The following is an 18775-nucleotide window of genomic DNA, read 5'->3' as shown; positions in this document are numbered from 1 at the left end:
AGTCAGCACTATTAGTATATAGATAATTAGTAGACTGAACGACCAAACATAGGGATACTGGGTACTAAACTTAAGAAATTTGCATTGGGGCTGTACTCCAGGAAAACAATTGCATTTTTGATTTGCCTTTTCTGTTTGTTTGTTTGTTTGTTTTTTGTTTCAGTTGCTTATAGACTAGGTCCAGATAAAGGTTAAAATCTGGAAAGAAAGAGAGTTTTATGCATGCCATGCATGGACTCAGTTGTTCTTGCAGTGACGTAAAATTGCAGCACGCACCATTATATACCTACAAAAGGATTTGACCAAGCAATTCTTTCCTCACCAGGCCACACCTGATTTGCTAACAGAAGAATGGATTTCAAAAATTATACCTTTTGTTCCAAACTAGGCAAAAATTTAATTTACATTTTTGTTTTAGTTTCAAATTCAAATTATGCTATTCTGAAACTTTATAAAACTTAATGTATATCTAAAGAATACTGAATTAGGATGGCAGGATTAGACCTATATACAAAACTCTATTCTTTTAATATCAATTATACTCCCATCATCCCACTTTCCTGCATACAAAAATCATCATCAAAATGCAAACACAGTATGATCTAGTTACAAATAGAGCAATATTATTTTAATATGATGTACATTTCAAAGCAGATTCTTTGAGACACAGCTCCTGGAATTATTGTACAATCTATGCATGGATTGGTAATGTATTGTGTAGTACCTGTTAACCAGATTTTTATCAATTTCTACATCTGGCGTAACAGCATTCTCTGGAAGAACAATAGAAGGTCTACTGCGTGTTGTCACTTCAACAGTAGTGTCCTGAATGATTTGTGACAAATAAAAAATTTAGTTAAACAGCCATTTAAAACACTGAATATTGATGTTCTGTGCAAGAAAAAATTATTGAACTCAATGAGAATAAGCTTTTCCATGATAAAACAAATATGAATCAGCAGCCTATACTTAAACTGTTAAAGAGAAGTGATGGAGACCTGGACTACCCATTTTCTTTACAGATGTTTAATGCATGCAGGCTAAATTCAGTAAGCATGCAAATTCTAGGCAAACTTTAGAATGGTACCCACCGAAATGGATTTTTCATGTAGTAGCCCATTCTTCTACTGAAATACCCATATAACACTTACTAAACTAATAAGAGCTGAATGCATGCAAGAACAAAAAAGAACCATGTATAAAAGAGGGCTCAACTAGGCACACAAACCTCTAAATAGCACTAGCACGTAATGAATGCTTGAATAAGTGCACTGTTGAATGTATATACACTATACAAAAATGCAGAAAATAATTATATGGTTATATGGTTAGTTTCCTACTTTTTTCCCATTAATCGGAAAAACCTAGCTGCAATATTTAACTAAAATGCAACATAATTTTTAAATGGCAGAAGGAACTGGCATTGAATATCAATTCATGCTTATTCTCTCTTCTTAAAAAAAAAATTGGGAACTTAATTCCACACCTTGTTGTGGACTCCATCATGGTAATGCCAATCAGCTAAAGAACAGTAATCTGCTTTCTGTGAGATATCCTAAATGAAGATGCATCAAACTGCAATAAAAACCTATGGATTTCTTGTACGTAGTGAGAAAATGTTGACTTTGACCCCTTTCGACTATATTCAGATCCATAAATAGTCACCACCTGAACCACTGAAAGGTTACATAAGCACCCTGATGTTTACAGTGAGTCAAAAAGTTGGAAGAAAGTGATTCTCATAAAATTATCCATGGGGGGAGACAGAAGGAACTGTGGGCACCTTTTAAAAGTTGAAAAACATGAGATATGTAGAACACATCATAGCAGTGTTGGTATTTATATCTGGAAGGAAGACTTCCCAGGAGCAGCAGGGGACTCCCATAAATCACAGCCTGTAAAATTTACAGAATAATTTGTAAGTCCTCATATCCCAGCTGCTTCTTCTGGGCACTGGTATGTACAGTGAGTATTGTATTTTATTTAGTTATTTTGAGTTTAAATTTTTATTCAAATTACTTCCCAAAGTTCCATAAGAAGTTTTTTACTTCACTTGGCATTGGTTTAGATAAAGTTTGATTCTCAATACTTCTCAATTTTCTAAAAGAGCAGGTTTGCTATCTGTGGCACAAATCCACATATGTTCAACTGCTATAAACATCACTTTGCTTTGAAATAGTATTTGCTTCCGATCGCACTTACAGCTTTTAAGCAATAAGAAAGTTTACCCACTAGAAATTTGCCACAAGTATAACAATTTTAGAACTAAATTTTTATTAATTTAGTACTATTTAATATGGGAGACAGGTAATAAAAGCTCTTATAAAAGCACTGATTTAGGCATTTGTAATGAAGTATATAATTGTTCATAGTTTAATAGGTCAATGTTCTAGAGCAGAGAAATTTCACAATAAAAGTTTAAATTCTTTCAAACAAAACTTATCAATAAATAGTTTTATTTCAGTCATCTAACGTCATGTGGGGAAGTTATTGTAATCATAGGATTTGTTACACAAACAACTGACCAAATGTTAAAACCGAAAGAAAGTTATATAGATATACAGAAAGATATTTAGTAGTATTCTTGACAATGACAGTGAGCATCAAAGCATTTTACTTGCCTAAGTCAATGACAAAAATTAAGGTGACTGTCATGCTTCTAGGGCCAAGTAACTGAGTGCACATGCACATTGTTTATACTAATCTCATGACTGCCCAAGAGTAAAAGCTTTTGAATGACATGAGAACATCAGCCTAAAAGTCATTCAACTCCATTTTTAGGATTCTAAAAAAAGCTCATTAAAAAAAAAAAAAAGACTATATTACAGATTAGTTTAGATCAGATATATTACAGTCATTTTGGTCAGCAGCTATAGTTTCATTTTTATGGGGCTGAAAACTCATGCTTCTCTATTGTCCAAATCTACTGTGGTATGTTTGTATATATGAGGGCTGGAGGAGACAGAGCATCAAGTTCTTTGCAAGGCCAGCTGGCATGAAACAAGAGAAATCTTTATACTCTACAAATCTTTCAGACTACCACATGCAGATCTTGGAACAGGAGCTCTAACTGGAAGCTTATGCTTTCTCCCAGTTGTATATCTGCATGAGCATGAAACAGTAGTAATACTTTAACAAGCAGTGTGTTTCCTAACTAAGTCTGAACTCCGAAAACATACAGTATGTGAGGCATACAGGTTTTCCCCTGCCCCCATTTCACTGTGTGCTCCGATGCATCTTGCCTAACCTGTATCAACAAGTTTTAACAAAAACAATGGCATTAACAGAATGTGTCAAAAGCAAGATTAATTCCATCCTTTGTGTACTCTAGACGTTTATCTCAACTATAGGCAAACATCTAGTACGACAGTCAAAGAATGTTTCATTGTTAGAGTAGTTTCCATGTTCATATGTATAAAACCTAAATCTAGAAAATACTACAACAGATATAAAATGCAGTTTGAAATTGTAAATATGTCTGTATACTTACAAGGCAGAAAGGAAGCATATGGTCATTTATGCTGATTTTAAAATATACGGAAATTTATAGGGCAGCACACATACAAAGCCATAATAAAAGATTATTACTAAACTTGAAAAGCTAAACACTAAAATATCAGTAAATGGTACAAGATTTGCCTATAGAATGTGATTTTGCCTTTTTTAAATACGGTCACAATGAAGTCTTTAAAGACATGATCACCTACATCTTTGGCAAAGAATCAGGTTTGCATATAGAATGAGGTTGGTAGAAATATCTTATTTATAGATTTGAAAGGCATGAAGTAAATGAGGCAGGGCAACCATAGTTAAAGAAACTCATTCTAGCACTTCCTAAGCTTTCAAGGCTCATCTTTACCATTATTCATTGACAGTACCTTTTGAAGAGAATTTCTACACAAAACAAAATGATTCTTCAGAAATTGTCAGAAGATTACCATTGTTATACCAGATTAACATTCACATAGATCTCCTTAAGATTTACAGATGTCTAGCAGTCTACCGAAGGCACTGTCACCCTCTAAATGGGTCATTATAACAGATAAGAAATTGTTAGCAGCTTTCACAGACACTGGTTTGATAATGACAACTCTCAGATCTTTGGCTTTCCTCGGGAGCCAGTAATGAGACTATGCTCTATGCCCAGACTTTTCTGCTCTTTCCCCTCACCTCTCAACAACCCCTCCCCACCCAACTCAAAACCTGGATGCAACTGGCCTCCCTCCCTCCAACCTGACCCTGTCTCTAACCCAAAAATAACCTTACAGTCCTATCTCTTTCTTCTCAATTTATACCTTGTTTTTCAATGCTGCATTTCCACCAATTATGTATCCTTGTCAAGATGCTTTGACCAGTTGATTATCATTTGCACCATCATTTCTGTATTCCTTGTTCAATGTGTTTGTAACCTTTTTCATATCCTCCCATTTGCCCTCTCTTTTCTGTCTCCCCCCTCCTAACTTCTATCACCCTCCCACTGCCTATCCATATTCTGCCCTCTCCATACTAGCTTCCAGCAAATCTGCTCATTTAGCTATCCCCAATAGCTGTCTCATCTCCTAGTACCACTGTCTGCCCCCTCCCAGTCTGCTCCCTGTTTTTTTGTTCCAAGTCATCCTCCCTTAAAAATTTGGAGGAAATTTGACTCCACCTCTATAACTCAGATTGGGAATTTATTCAGATGCTCTGCAAAGACAATCACGTGCGATCTGGTCTTGTATATGGGCTTGTGAAGGCATGGACATGCTCAATTTTTTCTGTGAAGATAGTGTGTGCAATTTGGTCTGTAACAGGAGATCCAAGAGGCTCAAGGAGGCTCCCAGAGAACGGGATTTGCAGATTCTGTCCATCAAGCTCTAACAAGTCCTCGCTAAGCACATAGAAAATGTGTTTTTAAAAGTCTTATCACCCAGCCAAATTTGGATGAATTTGAACAGTAATGGAAAAAATGCACCTCTCTGCTAAAAAGGCTGCTGTGCTAGGAGAGTCAGATGATAAAGCTTTCTATATGCCACCTGAATTCTTTAAAGCATTGAACAAAAAATCCTCTGCCACCTGGCCTCACTGGAAATTAATAAAAAGTTTTGACTGAACTTCAGAACAAATTTGGCCCAAAACAGACACTTGCATGAAAGGCCTCAGAAAAACTGTGCGTCTTGGAGCAGTCTTTTGAGAGAGAGGAGGCTTAGATAAGCTTGATTTTAAATATTTAAGAGAAGTGCTGAGCTGAGAGTTTAGCAAGGAAGATAATGAAATGCAGTTGTAACTGTATTTAGTTGTAACTGACAGAAGAACAAACAAAATAAATATGGGATATTTCCTTAAAACCAGAACAGGTAACACGCAGTGACTTGATAAAAGTATAATACAAACTGGAATAAGAAATAGTCAAAAAAGAAATGCAGAAACTTAAATGATGATTCTCTTTCTCCCAGAAGTGTTTTGTGGATGTGTGTACATTTGTTTGCATACAAGGGAAAGGTGGGGACCATCTCCAGAAAAAGGCTGAGGAACTTGTTAGACAGACAGCACTGCAGATGAGATTCCAAGCTTGGAAAGCTGTTTGGTGGCAGAAAAGAACATGTCCTGGAAACAAGTCTGCCAGTTGTTAGCTCCTTCTGATGTCTTTTCCTGGCTTGCAACTCCTCATTTCACAATGTTAAGTGAGGAGATCTCTTAATTAAAGCCTTTTGCTCTTTATTTTGAGCCCTAATTAAAATTGACTTTATAGAAGTTTTCATTATTAGAGCAGTACAGAACTACTTCATTTATCAATTTTGGCTATTACCTAGTCATGCTGTAGAATTCAGCCTGCAGCAAGACACAAGAGTGGTAACAGGTATGTCCAAGCTCAACCTCGCAGAACACTGGCTAGTTGCAACCCTTATCTTAAGTACTTAGGCAGGCTCTTGAGTAGTGTGTTGGTTAAAATCCTTGCACTGTTATTTTTTGCCTAAAAATAATATTTACCTTTAAAAATTAATTAAATAAAAAGACATATTGCACAGTTAACTCATTCATGAACTATCACATTGTTGTAGTTTATTTCAGACCTGCCTCTAAGAGGCCTGTATAATGTCTCTCTCTCTTTTCTTTTTTTAAATAATAGGTGGTTGGAATGTTGCATTTCTCCCATTCAACAAGCACACCCAGGCTTAGGTTCTGCTAGCTTTTCACATTTTTGTCTCTTCTGGTATGCTTTACCCAGCAAATCTTTTGTACTCTCAAACACGTTTTTCACATGTGTGTGTAAAAATAATTATCTTGACCTAATGTATGTTCTCAACTAATAGTCTGGTAAACTTGCATCCATCTGGGGTGTTTATCTTAAGCCAGGAAACTAACACTCAGCACAACGTGCAATTTAGATGGAACACATGACAAATCAATGTTGGGTTCACCGCTGACAACATTTTCCTACAATGTTAAAGTAGCGGATGTTTTCACCCAGAGTGTAGAATACAGTGTCCTCAAGTACAGTGACAGCAATACATTTTTAACAGAGGATGTGCCAGATTATAAATCCTCTCCTTTACGCCAGGTTGCATAAAACAGGATTTGTAATCATAGTAAGGTCTTTCGTTTAGCTAAGCGAACAATACATTTAAAAAAATTATTAAAACATAAAATTATTTTTTTAATCAGTGATATAAATTATTCCAAAGGAAGAACTGTCATCACCTATTCAATTTTACAATTTATCTGCAAATACTTATATACATGCATATGCAACATGTTCAACTAGTGTAGCAAAGCGGTAAGTGTGTCTGGAGAGCACCCATTTGCACTCTTTATAGTTCTGTTATATGTTCAATTACTACTACAGCAAATCAAGTACTGAGAAAGACTGAAAAACAAGATGATTTTCATCTTTACACACACATGAATTAGAAAGCATCTTTTATATCTGTGAAGGCAACACTAGCTATTTTAAGACTACAGTGAAATACAAGACTAAATTCTTTCCCCATAGGTTAAAGCTTTCTGGAATAACATCACAAAGGACATTTTTGGACATCTTTAAAATAAACGGTTCAGAACAGATAGATACAGAAGCCTCCATAACACACCGACGGACGGTTGCTTCAGAAACTTCAGTTCTCATTCCTTGCTCTAAAAAAATATTTGAAGAATTCTAAGAATATCAATGAAAGATCATTCATACCTTCACCAGGTAATCAAAACAGAACAATACATAGCAACGACCAGTAGTATTTACAAACCACTAAATATACACAAACAGGTTTCAGCCTCAGGTTTGCAGCATAAGTATCAATAAAGCACATATTTTTAAGATTGCTTACTTTGGCTGGAGTAGAACTGGTGTGTTGTGCCTCTTTTGGCTGTGCCTCGTCTTCAGGTAGCGTTGGCATGGTGGACAGCGTGAACCACGTTGTACTGCAATGTGGACTGACGCAACCATGCACTGCTGAGAAAGCCTGTTTCAAGTTAGTCTGAAGGGATAAGCACTGAGAGGCCTCGTGATCCACACACTGCGTTAGATGCCAAAAATACAAAATCAAGTCCATTTAATAATCTATGTTCTAACATTGAGATCACTTTATAATAACAAACAGTATTAAGTTTTAAAATTAAAAAAAAGTGTCTTGAGTTTTATTAACTAAAGCTTTAAAGATGAAGTAAAACTTAGTAAGTGCATTCAAAATGGACAGTCTTCCTTGCTTGCTATTCCCACCCCTTCCCTCCCTTTCACAGGGTCTTTTTAGTCACTATGACTCTGTTTCAGCTGTGCTTAAACTATCTTCTCTAAAATCCTCTAAAAGGAAAGAGCATCCTGGATATCCATAATATGCTTTTTGGCAACTAACATAGTCCTAACGCTACAGAGTATGATCCCCGATCTCAAAGGAAAAAACTCTAGGAGCAAAACTGGCAACCCAGATGGTAGCACTATTCCTTTGAGCCAGAACAAGGCCTAGGCGAATTGTGCAAAGACTTTACAAACGGGTTCTTGGTGCACACCCACGTAAGACAACACTGCTCAGGACACTTTCAAAGCAAAATAGCAGTAATGACTGAAGAGCAAAAAATTCACTGCCAATTAGCTGAGGTAATTCTTTTTATTCGCATCAACTTTAGCTATTGCCTTCACAAAAATGTTACAAGCATTAAAGCCTACCAAGCAGTTTGAAGATGAAAGATACTTAGTATTCTTCCTCAAAGTTACAGCCCATGTATTAAAAGACTTACTGTGCCACCTACTGGACAGTTAAGGAACAGTACTTATAAATAATTTACTTGGCTGTGCCTACAGGGAACTACTGACGCTGTTACCAGAGACCTAATTTGCTACACAGTTCCTGATTGTACTAGTTAGATATAACTATATTCACTTTACAGTTCATTGGCAACTGGTGCATAGTACGGAAATATATAGCCACTCACTAACATTGTAACAACTTTAATAGTGGGCCAGGGAGACAAATATATCCAGCGAGCACATGTTCAACATTCAAAACACATTATCTTCTCCCAAACCTGAATTACTAATCTCATCTTTATTGTTTTCTTATTCGGGAAATCGAGATGGATGGGGAAAAAAGGTGGTGAGCAGGAAGTGATTTAAAGTTCAAGGCCTTTGACAGAGTTGTAAGATTGATCTTCTGAAGTTCTACCTTCCATCTCGGGAAAGGGCAGGGAAATTTATTCAGAAACATGTTTGTTTATCCAGGCTGATGATTAAACTTGTCATAACACTTAGGTTGATTTAAAAGAAGAAAAGTCACCAGGAATACCGAAGCAGTCTCGGTAGTGACAGGTTCCTCACCTCAGCTGTCACAGAACTTATAAAACCTACAGGGATCTGCAAAATTTTGGGCTACCGTAGCAGCTAAGACCAATGCTGTTATTGCATTTATTTCACTTTATACTGGAAATTGTATTTTCTCTTTTGCTAGAAGAGTCAGAAATAAGGCCTCCTCATATGAAAATTAATGCAGAATTAACAGAGTGTAAAAATGACACCCATATGCAAGTGTTAGCGTGTTTAAAAATAATAATTCCACTGAAGTTCTTTAATAAGGACAATAGAAAAGGTACAAAAGAAATAATCTGATTATGAAGACCAAGATAAGGATATTTCACTTTTTCCACAGTGAATGTAAGCTTTCTCAGAAGCAGGATATGCTAATCATTGTAGGTAGGTCCCACATATTTCAAGTTTTTGCACACATATTGAACATATTAAGGGTGAAATTTTAGCTCTATTGACTTAAGCAGAAGCTTACATTTGTATCATGATTTTACCCATCCCTGACTTCAAATAAAAGTAGAGGAAGTATTCCATAAATAAAAACAAGATTTTAAAATGTTTATTAGGGTAAAATATTTTTAATATCCCTAATATGATGCAAAACAGACATTTATGAGTACAGTACATGTATTTTAATGAACCCACAGAGATCAGGCAAATAACAGTAACATGAAACCTCTGTGTGTTTCAACAGTTAAGTATTTTTGTATCAAACAACAGTTACCAACTATTAAAATCACATGAAGATGAGACACAGCCAAGGTAACTCAGAAAGCGACATGGATTTGCTTTTCATCTCTGTAACAAAATCCTGGCATCCGAAGCAATTTCTGACTTTGCAAGAACATAACAAATTCAAACAAAAACAAAGCAAAAGAGAAGATATAAATTTGGATGTTTATGTAACCCACTAGTGATTGCTTTATGAAATTATAATGGTCCTGATAGGCTCAACTCAACAGAACGCTGGCCTGGAAAAATGAGGAATGTTTCAAGTCACGTCAAAAGTGTATTTGTTGAGTCTGATATCAAGTTGTACAGGCTATTGTGTCTAAGTAGTTGATTCCCTGTCTTAGTTGAGTCACCAATACATACTAACCTTAAAGTAATGCAAGTCACACTGAAACAAGAAAGAGTCATTAAGCACATCAAGGTTCAGTTCATTTTTCAGATTGAAAAAGCAAACCAAAATTTTTAAAAGAAAAAGCAAAAAAAACCCAAAAAACCTGGCTCATCTAAGAATAGAATGGTATAAATCCTGAGCCGTGTTGTCTGAGAGATGCGGCACAGAAAGTACAGCCAAGAGAATGGAGGGTAGAGAGATGAACTTATGCCACCTTAGCAACACCCAGATTTGGAGCGGACTGAGTTCAGCCAGTCTCTGACACAGTTAAGACCTCACTCCAAATTCCTTGCAGAGCTATCTTACAAACAGGAAACACTTCCAAAAATTAGTGGTGCTGATCATAAGGAAAATTTCTTCTTCTGACCATCCTTGTTTCTAATACCTCTCCCCAAAAATCCAGTGTTGAGGGCTCTACTGAAGCAGCAAAAGCTTATCTATGATTATTCATGTTCTGAAACAAATGCAATGACTATACTGCTGCAGCCCACTGGGGCATCAAAACAAGGGCTACTATTTTTCAATATTTTAACAGAACATATAAGGAGATAGTTTAATTCATGAGCTATATGAATTAGGATTCTTGAATGATTATTTTTCAATATAAAAAAAAAAACGCTTATTTTTAACCTGTGTAGGGTTCTTGAAGAAAGAGTCACTAAAGGATCTGACCTACTGATCTTGTGCTGCCTAAACAGCAAAAACGTCACATCTAGTAAATGTAAATGGATATAGCCAATGGAGAATTCACGCTGTGCAAGAAGGGGTTCTGTCATTTTCTGCATCAATTGCTGTCTTGTGATACAAGTAGGAAAGGGGAAGGTTTAGAAAGGATGGAACAACAAGATACTAGTTAAGCAACACTCTTGCACCATTGCTAAAGTGACCTCACAGATGATGGATCAGGCAATGAAAGTAGCCCTAGTAAATGTCAGTGAGAGTCAAAACATACAGAAAAGGAGGGCAACATCAGAAAATTTTAACAAGACCTAGAAGTGTTTTCTTCCTGCATCTACGAGATACAGATAAAGAAAGAAATGTCTCTGAAACATTCACTTCCCTGGAAGATTCATTTTTGCCCCTTCAGCAGAGCATTAGGAAGGAACAGTACAGCCCTTGAAACCTGTTCCACACTTCTATCTGTGAAAACAGCTTACAAGCTTATTGAACCCTGAGCCAAAGTGCAGAGAACATGATTATCCTGATTATAGCCTGGTTCTCCTGCCAGATGAGCAGCCTTTAAAATCATGCTGCAATTAGCTTTGCCAGCTTTATCTCCTTTCCACAAGCATAACCATGTTTCAGTCAAAGAAGAAAATGATAGGTTAACAATACATACAATAGAGCCAGATACCAACTGAAACAACTGGAACTATTGGTCCTGAAGATATTGAAAGGATAGATTAAAAAAAATACATATCTTCACTTTAGAAACAGCCAAGGTGCACGAGAACATCTTAGTGCCCTAGTTACTACAGCAAGTGAAAGATTCCTTCTTCACTTGTGTTAGGCATTGATCAAACTGCCTGACCTACTTTTATCCTACAGAAGTCTGTCACGACATTACTGTGATATTTTATCCCCAAAACAATTCCAGTCTTTTCAAAATTACCATTTAAAATTAAATACTTGCAGAGATTCCTAACTCAGCTATCACAAGCGGAATGGATGTGGGTGAAGATCTGGAACCTTAATCTGCCAGAGCCTTTTGCACCTACAAAATCAGTTAGAAAAAGAAAATACTTATCCCACTCACCAGATTCTACTTATCCCACACTAAAATGAGTCAATGTAAAGGAAGAAAGAAAAAAAAAAAAAGAAAGAAAGCACATAGTACTTTTTAATGTTTTGGTCTGTTATCGTAAACTTACTGCTTAAAATAGTTGGGGGCGGGGGGAAAAAAGATCTCCTGAGCTCAAATTTGTAGTCAGATATAGATCAGTGAATGCAGGGAACTTTCTTTTACCACTGTGTAGGCTTACAGTACAATCTCCAGGAAATGGTGATCTAGGAGCTCTATTCCATAAAAGGGAAAAGTATTCAGAGGCCCTTGGCTTTCAGGCTGTTCTCTCTGCAACTCATTTTACCATAGCACAGAAAGCTAAGTATAATCAGTTAACTTATCCTCTCTGAGTCACAGCCGAGCGCTGTATTAGCAAAGGCTTAGAATAAAGGTGCCTTACTCTATCTGCACTGCTAGTTTGACAGCTTACCTCAAATGCTCTGTCAAACCATAGCAAAAAAACATAGAGAGCGAGCGAGTGCGCGCGCATGCATGTGCATGTGGAAATAAACAGTTAAGAAGGCATTTTAGTATGATTTCTTGACCTCATACTGCCTCCAGCAAAGCCAAGCAACTCTCATTTGTCAGCAATGGGAGTTTCATGCTCATTATGAACACAGCTGAACTGAAGAATTTTGAGCTGCTTTTTGTGACTCTTTCTTTATTGTCCTGCAAAGTGGGTGTAAAACGTTAGAAAGGGAGCTTTTTACATTCCCCTTCTGTAGATGTAAAAGCATATGTAGTTCACAGAGCATTTTCAACTAGATATTGTAACTTTGAGTTACTTTAGAAACACTAAGCTGTTATTTCATTCAAACAGGATGTGAGCAAAACAGGGTCTTTTTCCTATTTTTTGTACCATATAATAAGCTTTTCAAAGACAAAGCATTATTATAATATTTAAAATGCATAAACACAATTTGCTGGCATACACTGACTATCTCGAAAATTTTTAAACCCATAAAACCAGATTCAGAATGTCTTAGAGGACCTTTAAGATCCTGCACTGGGACTTGAAAAAATTTGTATAATAAAAACATCCACTGGAAAAGAAAAAAATGCAGTTGACTCATTTACATTCTTGCCCTACATAACAAGAGATACTACATGGAAATTGTGAGACACTTTCTTTATTGTCTGCAACATAGATAAAATAACTGCAGCTGCTTTTTATTGCATCTAATTTTTACAATAAGAAGTTGGTTTCTCATATTAAATTAATGCTTAAGTTTGCGAGATATTAAGAAACTGCTTCAATCATAGTTTACCAAAAAACATGTTTGTAGTCCCAGGACTAATACAAAACATGCTCTGTGATAATGCTAATGATCCAAGTTCTGCCCACATTAATATCCATACAATTACACAAGGCACAATCTGGAAGACAAATTAAGTGGTCCCATTTACAGGATACAGAACAATACTACTGGGGCATGCAAAGTGTGTGTAACCAGTATGTGAATGCAAAGTGTCTCAGCTTTCATCCCCGGAAGTATTGCGATTACCTCCCGAACAATTTAAATGATATTTCCAGACAATCGGAACACTTCAAAAATTGCAAACTCAGAGACAAGAAAAATGTAAAATATTATTGTGACAAAATTATTCAAACATAAAACATTCTAATATTTGACTTTTTAGCTTAATTTAATCCATTCAATTTTTTTTAGTCTCATCTTATACCCTAAAAAAATTGGGAAATACAAAGAGTACAGAAGAACACAAAGAAGGAAACTAACAAAACTGCAAGAAGAATACAGCAAATGTCCCCATCTTCTAACAAACTTGTGTCTCTCAAACCTAATGGGTACAGGCTTTCCCAAGTCCACTAGCTACCCACATGGGACTTGCTTTATAAAGACGCACTACAGGAAAGAATCTGCCTTTCTACTTCCTGGTTTCCTCATAGTTCAGGAGCACATAAAACTTAATATGGTTAAACAAGAGAAAGGAAAAGTTATGACAAGCAGAAAGTGGTGGACAATGCTGGAATAACTAGAGTTCTTTATTTACTCATAAAATAAATACAACATTGGGCAAGTCAAATTTAAGCTTCACAAAATGTTCCTCTGATTCCTGTCCAGCCTGATCTGATTTGGATCAATCAGGAGAATACCTCTACTGATGTCTAATTATGGCATAAGCCTCTGTTGAGACAAAGAAAGCGGGGGGGAGGTTGATACTACGTCCATTACCAACAAGACCACTTCCAACAGCAAGGCATTTGGTCATGTATCTAAGATTTTATATGAGAGTTTAAAGAAATCTAATAACTAATTCCCAGAGAGTTTCATAGATAATGTTTTCTGGCAGATGTTGTAAATGACTCCAGTAGGATTCATTTTGATGTCAGTTTTAGACTTTTCTTATCCATTAAAAAAAAAAAATTGGCCACGGATTTCACACACAGTCAACAACTAGTTTAACATAGCTAAATGAAAGTTTAAAGACTACAACTGTATCTGCAAACAATGTTTTTGCAGTGAAAGAGTACCAGCAAGCTTTATATAGTTTTAGCAATATTTATATAATCTGTTTTGTTAGTGATGAGGGTTTAGGTTTAACTATCTTGCAGTAAAGCAATCTGAGGAGGGTCTTACAATCTTTATTTTTTACAAGAATTTTAGGTTGAATCTTATGCTGAAGACAACCAGCAAGCAAGCAAAGGATAAAAAGTTTTAGAAATACTGAGGGCTAGCACTTCACTTGCATCTTGGACTAATACATCCAGGCCAAAAAAAAAGATGGGATTTTCTTTTAAGGAAAGTGTCCCTTCAACAGCCATAAAGTTTCTGGACTCCATTTCTTTTGGGTACTTAGGAGCTATATTGCATGAATTAAACTTTTATAAATGACTCATTTCTGGGAGCAAAGTCCTTGTTGTCTGTTTGTTTTTATTTAGCACCAAAAAGAATTTAAAGGAAATTAAGCCACTAGTAGTGTTACCTTCCTTTGAAAGCAAATGGATGCTGGAGTTGTGCATAAGTTCACAAAAATAACATTCTGCTTCACTGGTAGCTTCGATTCATTCTGAGTTTTTCTTTGAACTAATCATTTTAAAATAAAATGCCAGTAATATAATTTTATCAGGTTAAGTTCATGCCTAAGATACTGAACCCAGTCCTCATATGGAAAGAAGAGACTTCTCCCTAATCTTGCCATCGCAAGAAGCTCACATTCTCCATTCCCCATGCTGGGGACAACAGGGGCATGAGACCCAAAAGGACAGTGGTACTTCCCCAGTGACGCAGATCCTAAAGCCTTTGTCCATCTGCTTCCCCTCACTCAATGGTTTGGGTCCAGCAGAAACTAGAGTTACATGAATTTAACTGGCAGCCGTTTCCAGGGTCACTTTTAAGATGTTCTCTCCAAAGTGCAGAACTTTAAAATGAATACAGCTGAGGACTCTTTGGGGCACAAGAGAAAACACGTGCATCTCTCTACTTTCCTTTTTCCCTGTCCACAGAGCCCACTTTATTTTATTACTGCTCTCCGAGTACTCCTGCTTGTTTCACAGCTCAACAGCAAGAGAGCTTCTTCGCAAAGTGGAAGAAATGGAAGTGAACGTGAAACCACATGATCACTCTTTCAAACATAACAGTGAAAGCCACCTACATATTTCCTAGGGCTTACTAAAGGTTAATGCACAAATTTTTATTCAACATTGAACTAGGTAGAGATTTCAGATTTGAAACACGGTAGATCCTTTACCTCACAGGAAATTGTCTCTGCAAGCCACGTAACAAACCTTTGCCAAGCATGAGTAACTTACTGCACAAGTACACCCAATGTCAGATTAGGCTGTGAAATACTCTTAACTGCCTAACAGATCTTAAGCTCCAGAAGTTTTTAGATATGCCTTCTGCATTTTAACTGCAACTAATCCATCCTAACCATATTTCGCATTATCATTTTCAATAATTCTTTCCCTTGTTTTGGGTAAAAAGCACTCTACCATTTGCAGCTATCTATGTTTCCACGAGCTCTGTTAACTGGCAAACATTAATTTTACCTCAATCTACTTCTTACTGACCTCCTTTTTTTCCTCTTCCACCCTCAACAGGCTTTCAGCTAGAATACCAAGAAGCATCCAACAAGCAGCAGAGCTCAGCCAGATGGCCACCATGCAATCGGTCGGGGAGAACTTCGGCATACTTTAAAATATATATTTGGTGAACAAGATAGCACATGTGATATTAAGGAAAAATTAGGCAGGTCTCAAAGCAGAGTTAATAAGTGTTTCTTAACTTGCGGATTATTTTTGATAGCCTTGAAGGAAGTGCAGTTTAAAGGAAGAATATGAATAAGAAGTGGGTGGATATCTGGCATGCAGAATAAGGATTTCTAAGCATAAGGAACAGCATACAGGAAAGCGTGAAGGTGAGTGTGGGAGATCACTATATTAAGTGTCGTTTAGGAGGGTAGTTCAGAAGGAATCTAGAGGTAGGAAATATCCAGAGAAGAGCCTATTGCCTTACAATAAAAAGATAACGACCTTAAAATAGTAGAAAATCCAAAAAAGCTGAAAATGAAACACGAGTAAAAAGATGTTGCTCTCTTACTCCTAACTTATGTGTAAGAAATGCTAATTTGTTTAGGAGGCTGCACTGATCTGTGTTTGGTGGTCCCAAAAGAACTCTGACGCAGGACCTGTGCATTGACAGAGCACCCAACAGAAATTACTAATGATGATATTATTAATGATAATACCTGTAGAAAATGTTATAACCAAACATATTTTTGCCTGAGCATCATGTACTTGGTAACACAGTCATTTGGGTTTTTTTCTTCTAGTCCTCACAGATTTAGAGGAACCTGGATATGTTTCTACTGTCCAGACTGCATTTATTATACATTACATTCTAGTTAAACATTTATTTTTGTCTATGATGTAGGTTGAGTTGGGAACTTGAGCTGAGATATTCTCAAATTGCCATTTGACTATATTCTTATCCAAGGTAAAAAGAGAACAAATTTGCAAGGGGGGCGGAGGGGGGCAGCGAGAAAGGAAGATGAGGGAAGAAATAAAATTTATGTTCTCCATTGCCAATTCATTCTTTTTTACAAAAATCTTTTGAGGTTACGTTACATGAAGTAGTATTTTCAAATGCAATTTTAACAAATAAACATTCTATAAACTATTCTGTTTTCCAAGACAGGTTAAAATTTTTGGAGAAAGTTATTACCAAAGGCCTAACTTAGAAACATAAATACATTGAAAACAATTAGGGCAGAATGCTATTGCTTAGTGACCCAGGAGTCTTGTTGATAGTTGAGCAGAGTCTTCCAGATGAAGAAATTAAGCAACAAAATTCTTTCTTTCCAAATTAAAAAGAGTAATCCCAAAGGGCACGCTTTGTTGAGCAAACCAACAATAAATAAATTTCTTTGGGATCCTAAAGTGCAATTGAAGTCTTTCAAGCAGGAGATTACACTCAGCTCTCCATCTTACATAAATAAAAATCAGATTCACAGTTGCTTACAGTCACACAAACACATTTGTGTTTGCATTGCAAAAATCAACATACCTAAAAAAGCACGACTTTGTCTCACTTCTTATTTATGAAAGAAAAGATTTATGAATCCCATTCCAGTGAGTTTTTAAAACGCTGCTTGCACTAGGAAGTGAATAAATGTAGCACCATCTTATTCAAACAACATGACTTAGGAAGGTCATTTGGTCCAACCTCCTGCTTGAAGCAGGGTTGTCACTGAAGCAACCAGACCAGGTTGCTCAGGGCTCTTTCCAGTTGGATCTTGAAAACTTCTGAGGACAGAAATTCCATAGTTTCTGTGCAACCTGCTCCAGTGATCAGTTGCCTTGGTAGCAGTTAAAAAACACCACACAGCCCACGCATATTCAAGCAGAACCTCCCTTGTTTCACTTTATGACCATTGCCTCTTGTTCTCTTGCCATGCATCTCTAAAGAGCCTAGGCCCATCTTTTTAGTAACCTCTTCTTAAGTATTGAAAAAACTACTGCTAGTTGCCCCTTGTTGAGAAACTACCGTAGTTGCCCACATTGAGTGAACCTCTGCTGGACTTGCTCAAGTTCATCAATGTCCTGGGTCCCAAAACTGGAAGCAATAACCCAGATTTGATGAGCATGTATTCAGACTCATCCTCCAGGTCACTGTGAGAGATAAACAGTACAGACCCTCAAAGAACTCTACTTGAAACCAGCCTTCAGGCTCCAGGCAGGTCCGAGAGTATGAACTAACCAACCACATCCTTTGAATCCAATAATTCAGCCATTTTCTCACTGATCCAGCAGTCCACTCATCTAGACTGTAACGTCCCAACCTGGATACAACAACAATGTACATTAGATCACACTAATTGCTTTTGCTAGAAACAGTCCGATTTTATCCCTAGATAACATGCAGGTCTAGCTGCCTGAAAAGAAACAAAAAACAATAAATATCCACTTCCCTCCTGCCAACATGTGATCCAAAAGTCTGTAATAAGCAGTAATATCACAATTTTGTAAGGCCATCCTGAAGGTTCTCTTGCTGGGAATATTAGTACAGTTGAAAGTCAACACGTATACTAATTTCCCATATCAATATCTAGCTTCAGAAACAAGTTATCACCAACAGCAAACAAACGAACAAAAAATCATTCATTTCAGTATTATCCAAAAGAAAAAAAGAGCCAAAAGACCTATTCTTGCTCTAAGTACATATCAAAGTAATAAAAGATTTTGGAAACATACTTTACAGAAGATCTTTTGTCTGAATTGCTTAATCATCCATTGTTTTCTCTGGGTTGTATTATTCATTGCTACTGAAAGTACTGTTATGGGACAAAATTAAAAATGTGCTGAGAAGTATCTGAGGGTAATCACAAAGCATCATTTTCACACTATGAAGAAAGTTCTTCCAGTAAACGTTTGCTAATTTTAAAATCAAATTTCAATGGAAAAAAATCAAAAGTGTGTTGTGAAGACATGACATATCTACCGGCCCTGTTTATACCCCATTCCATAATTTTGGTCTGCTTTTCCAATCAGTTCAACTTGTGTACTGTACAAAGTCAGACTTCCAGTATTTTGGAAGAAGTAGTTTTTGTACTGGGGTTTAAAAAACAAAAAACA

The 18775-nt window shown here is 36.5% G+C and overlaps 1 protein-coding gene across 17 annotated transcripts in view; it reads right to left on the bottom strand.

Moving 5' to 3' along the window:
* The window catches only part of IRAG1 (inositol 1,4,5-triphosphate receptor associated 1), a 79486-nt gene that overhangs the window by 39588 nt on the left and 21123 nt on the right, over positions 1-18775 (bottom strand). For 5 of the 17 annotated variants that reach the window (XM_064513000.1, XM_064512997.1, XM_064512999.1 and 2 more), the window contains 2 exons: positions 7305-7429; positions 725-825 (listed from right to left, as the gene is read on the bottom strand). In XM_064513000.1, the coding sequence (XP_064369070.1) occupies positions 725-825; positions 7305-7429 (226 nt within the window). Of the gene's footprint in view, positions 1-724; positions 826-7304; positions 7494-18775 lie in introns of all 17 variants that reach the window. The other 12 variants (XM_064512998.1, XM_064513004.1, XM_064513006.1 and 9 more) reach the window with 5 other exon arrangements.

The sequence above is a fragment of the Dromaius novaehollandiae genome, chromosome 5, assembly GCF_036370855.1.
Source record: "Dromaius novaehollandiae isolate bDroNov1 chromosome 5, bDroNov1.hap1, whole genome shotgun sequence".
Lineage (NCBI taxonomy): Eukaryota > Metazoa > Chordata > Aves > Casuariiformes > Dromaiidae > Dromaius > Dromaius novaehollandiae.
The sequence above is the reverse complement of the archived record's forward strand: the minus strand, read 5'-3'. Positions and strand labels throughout refer to the sequence as shown.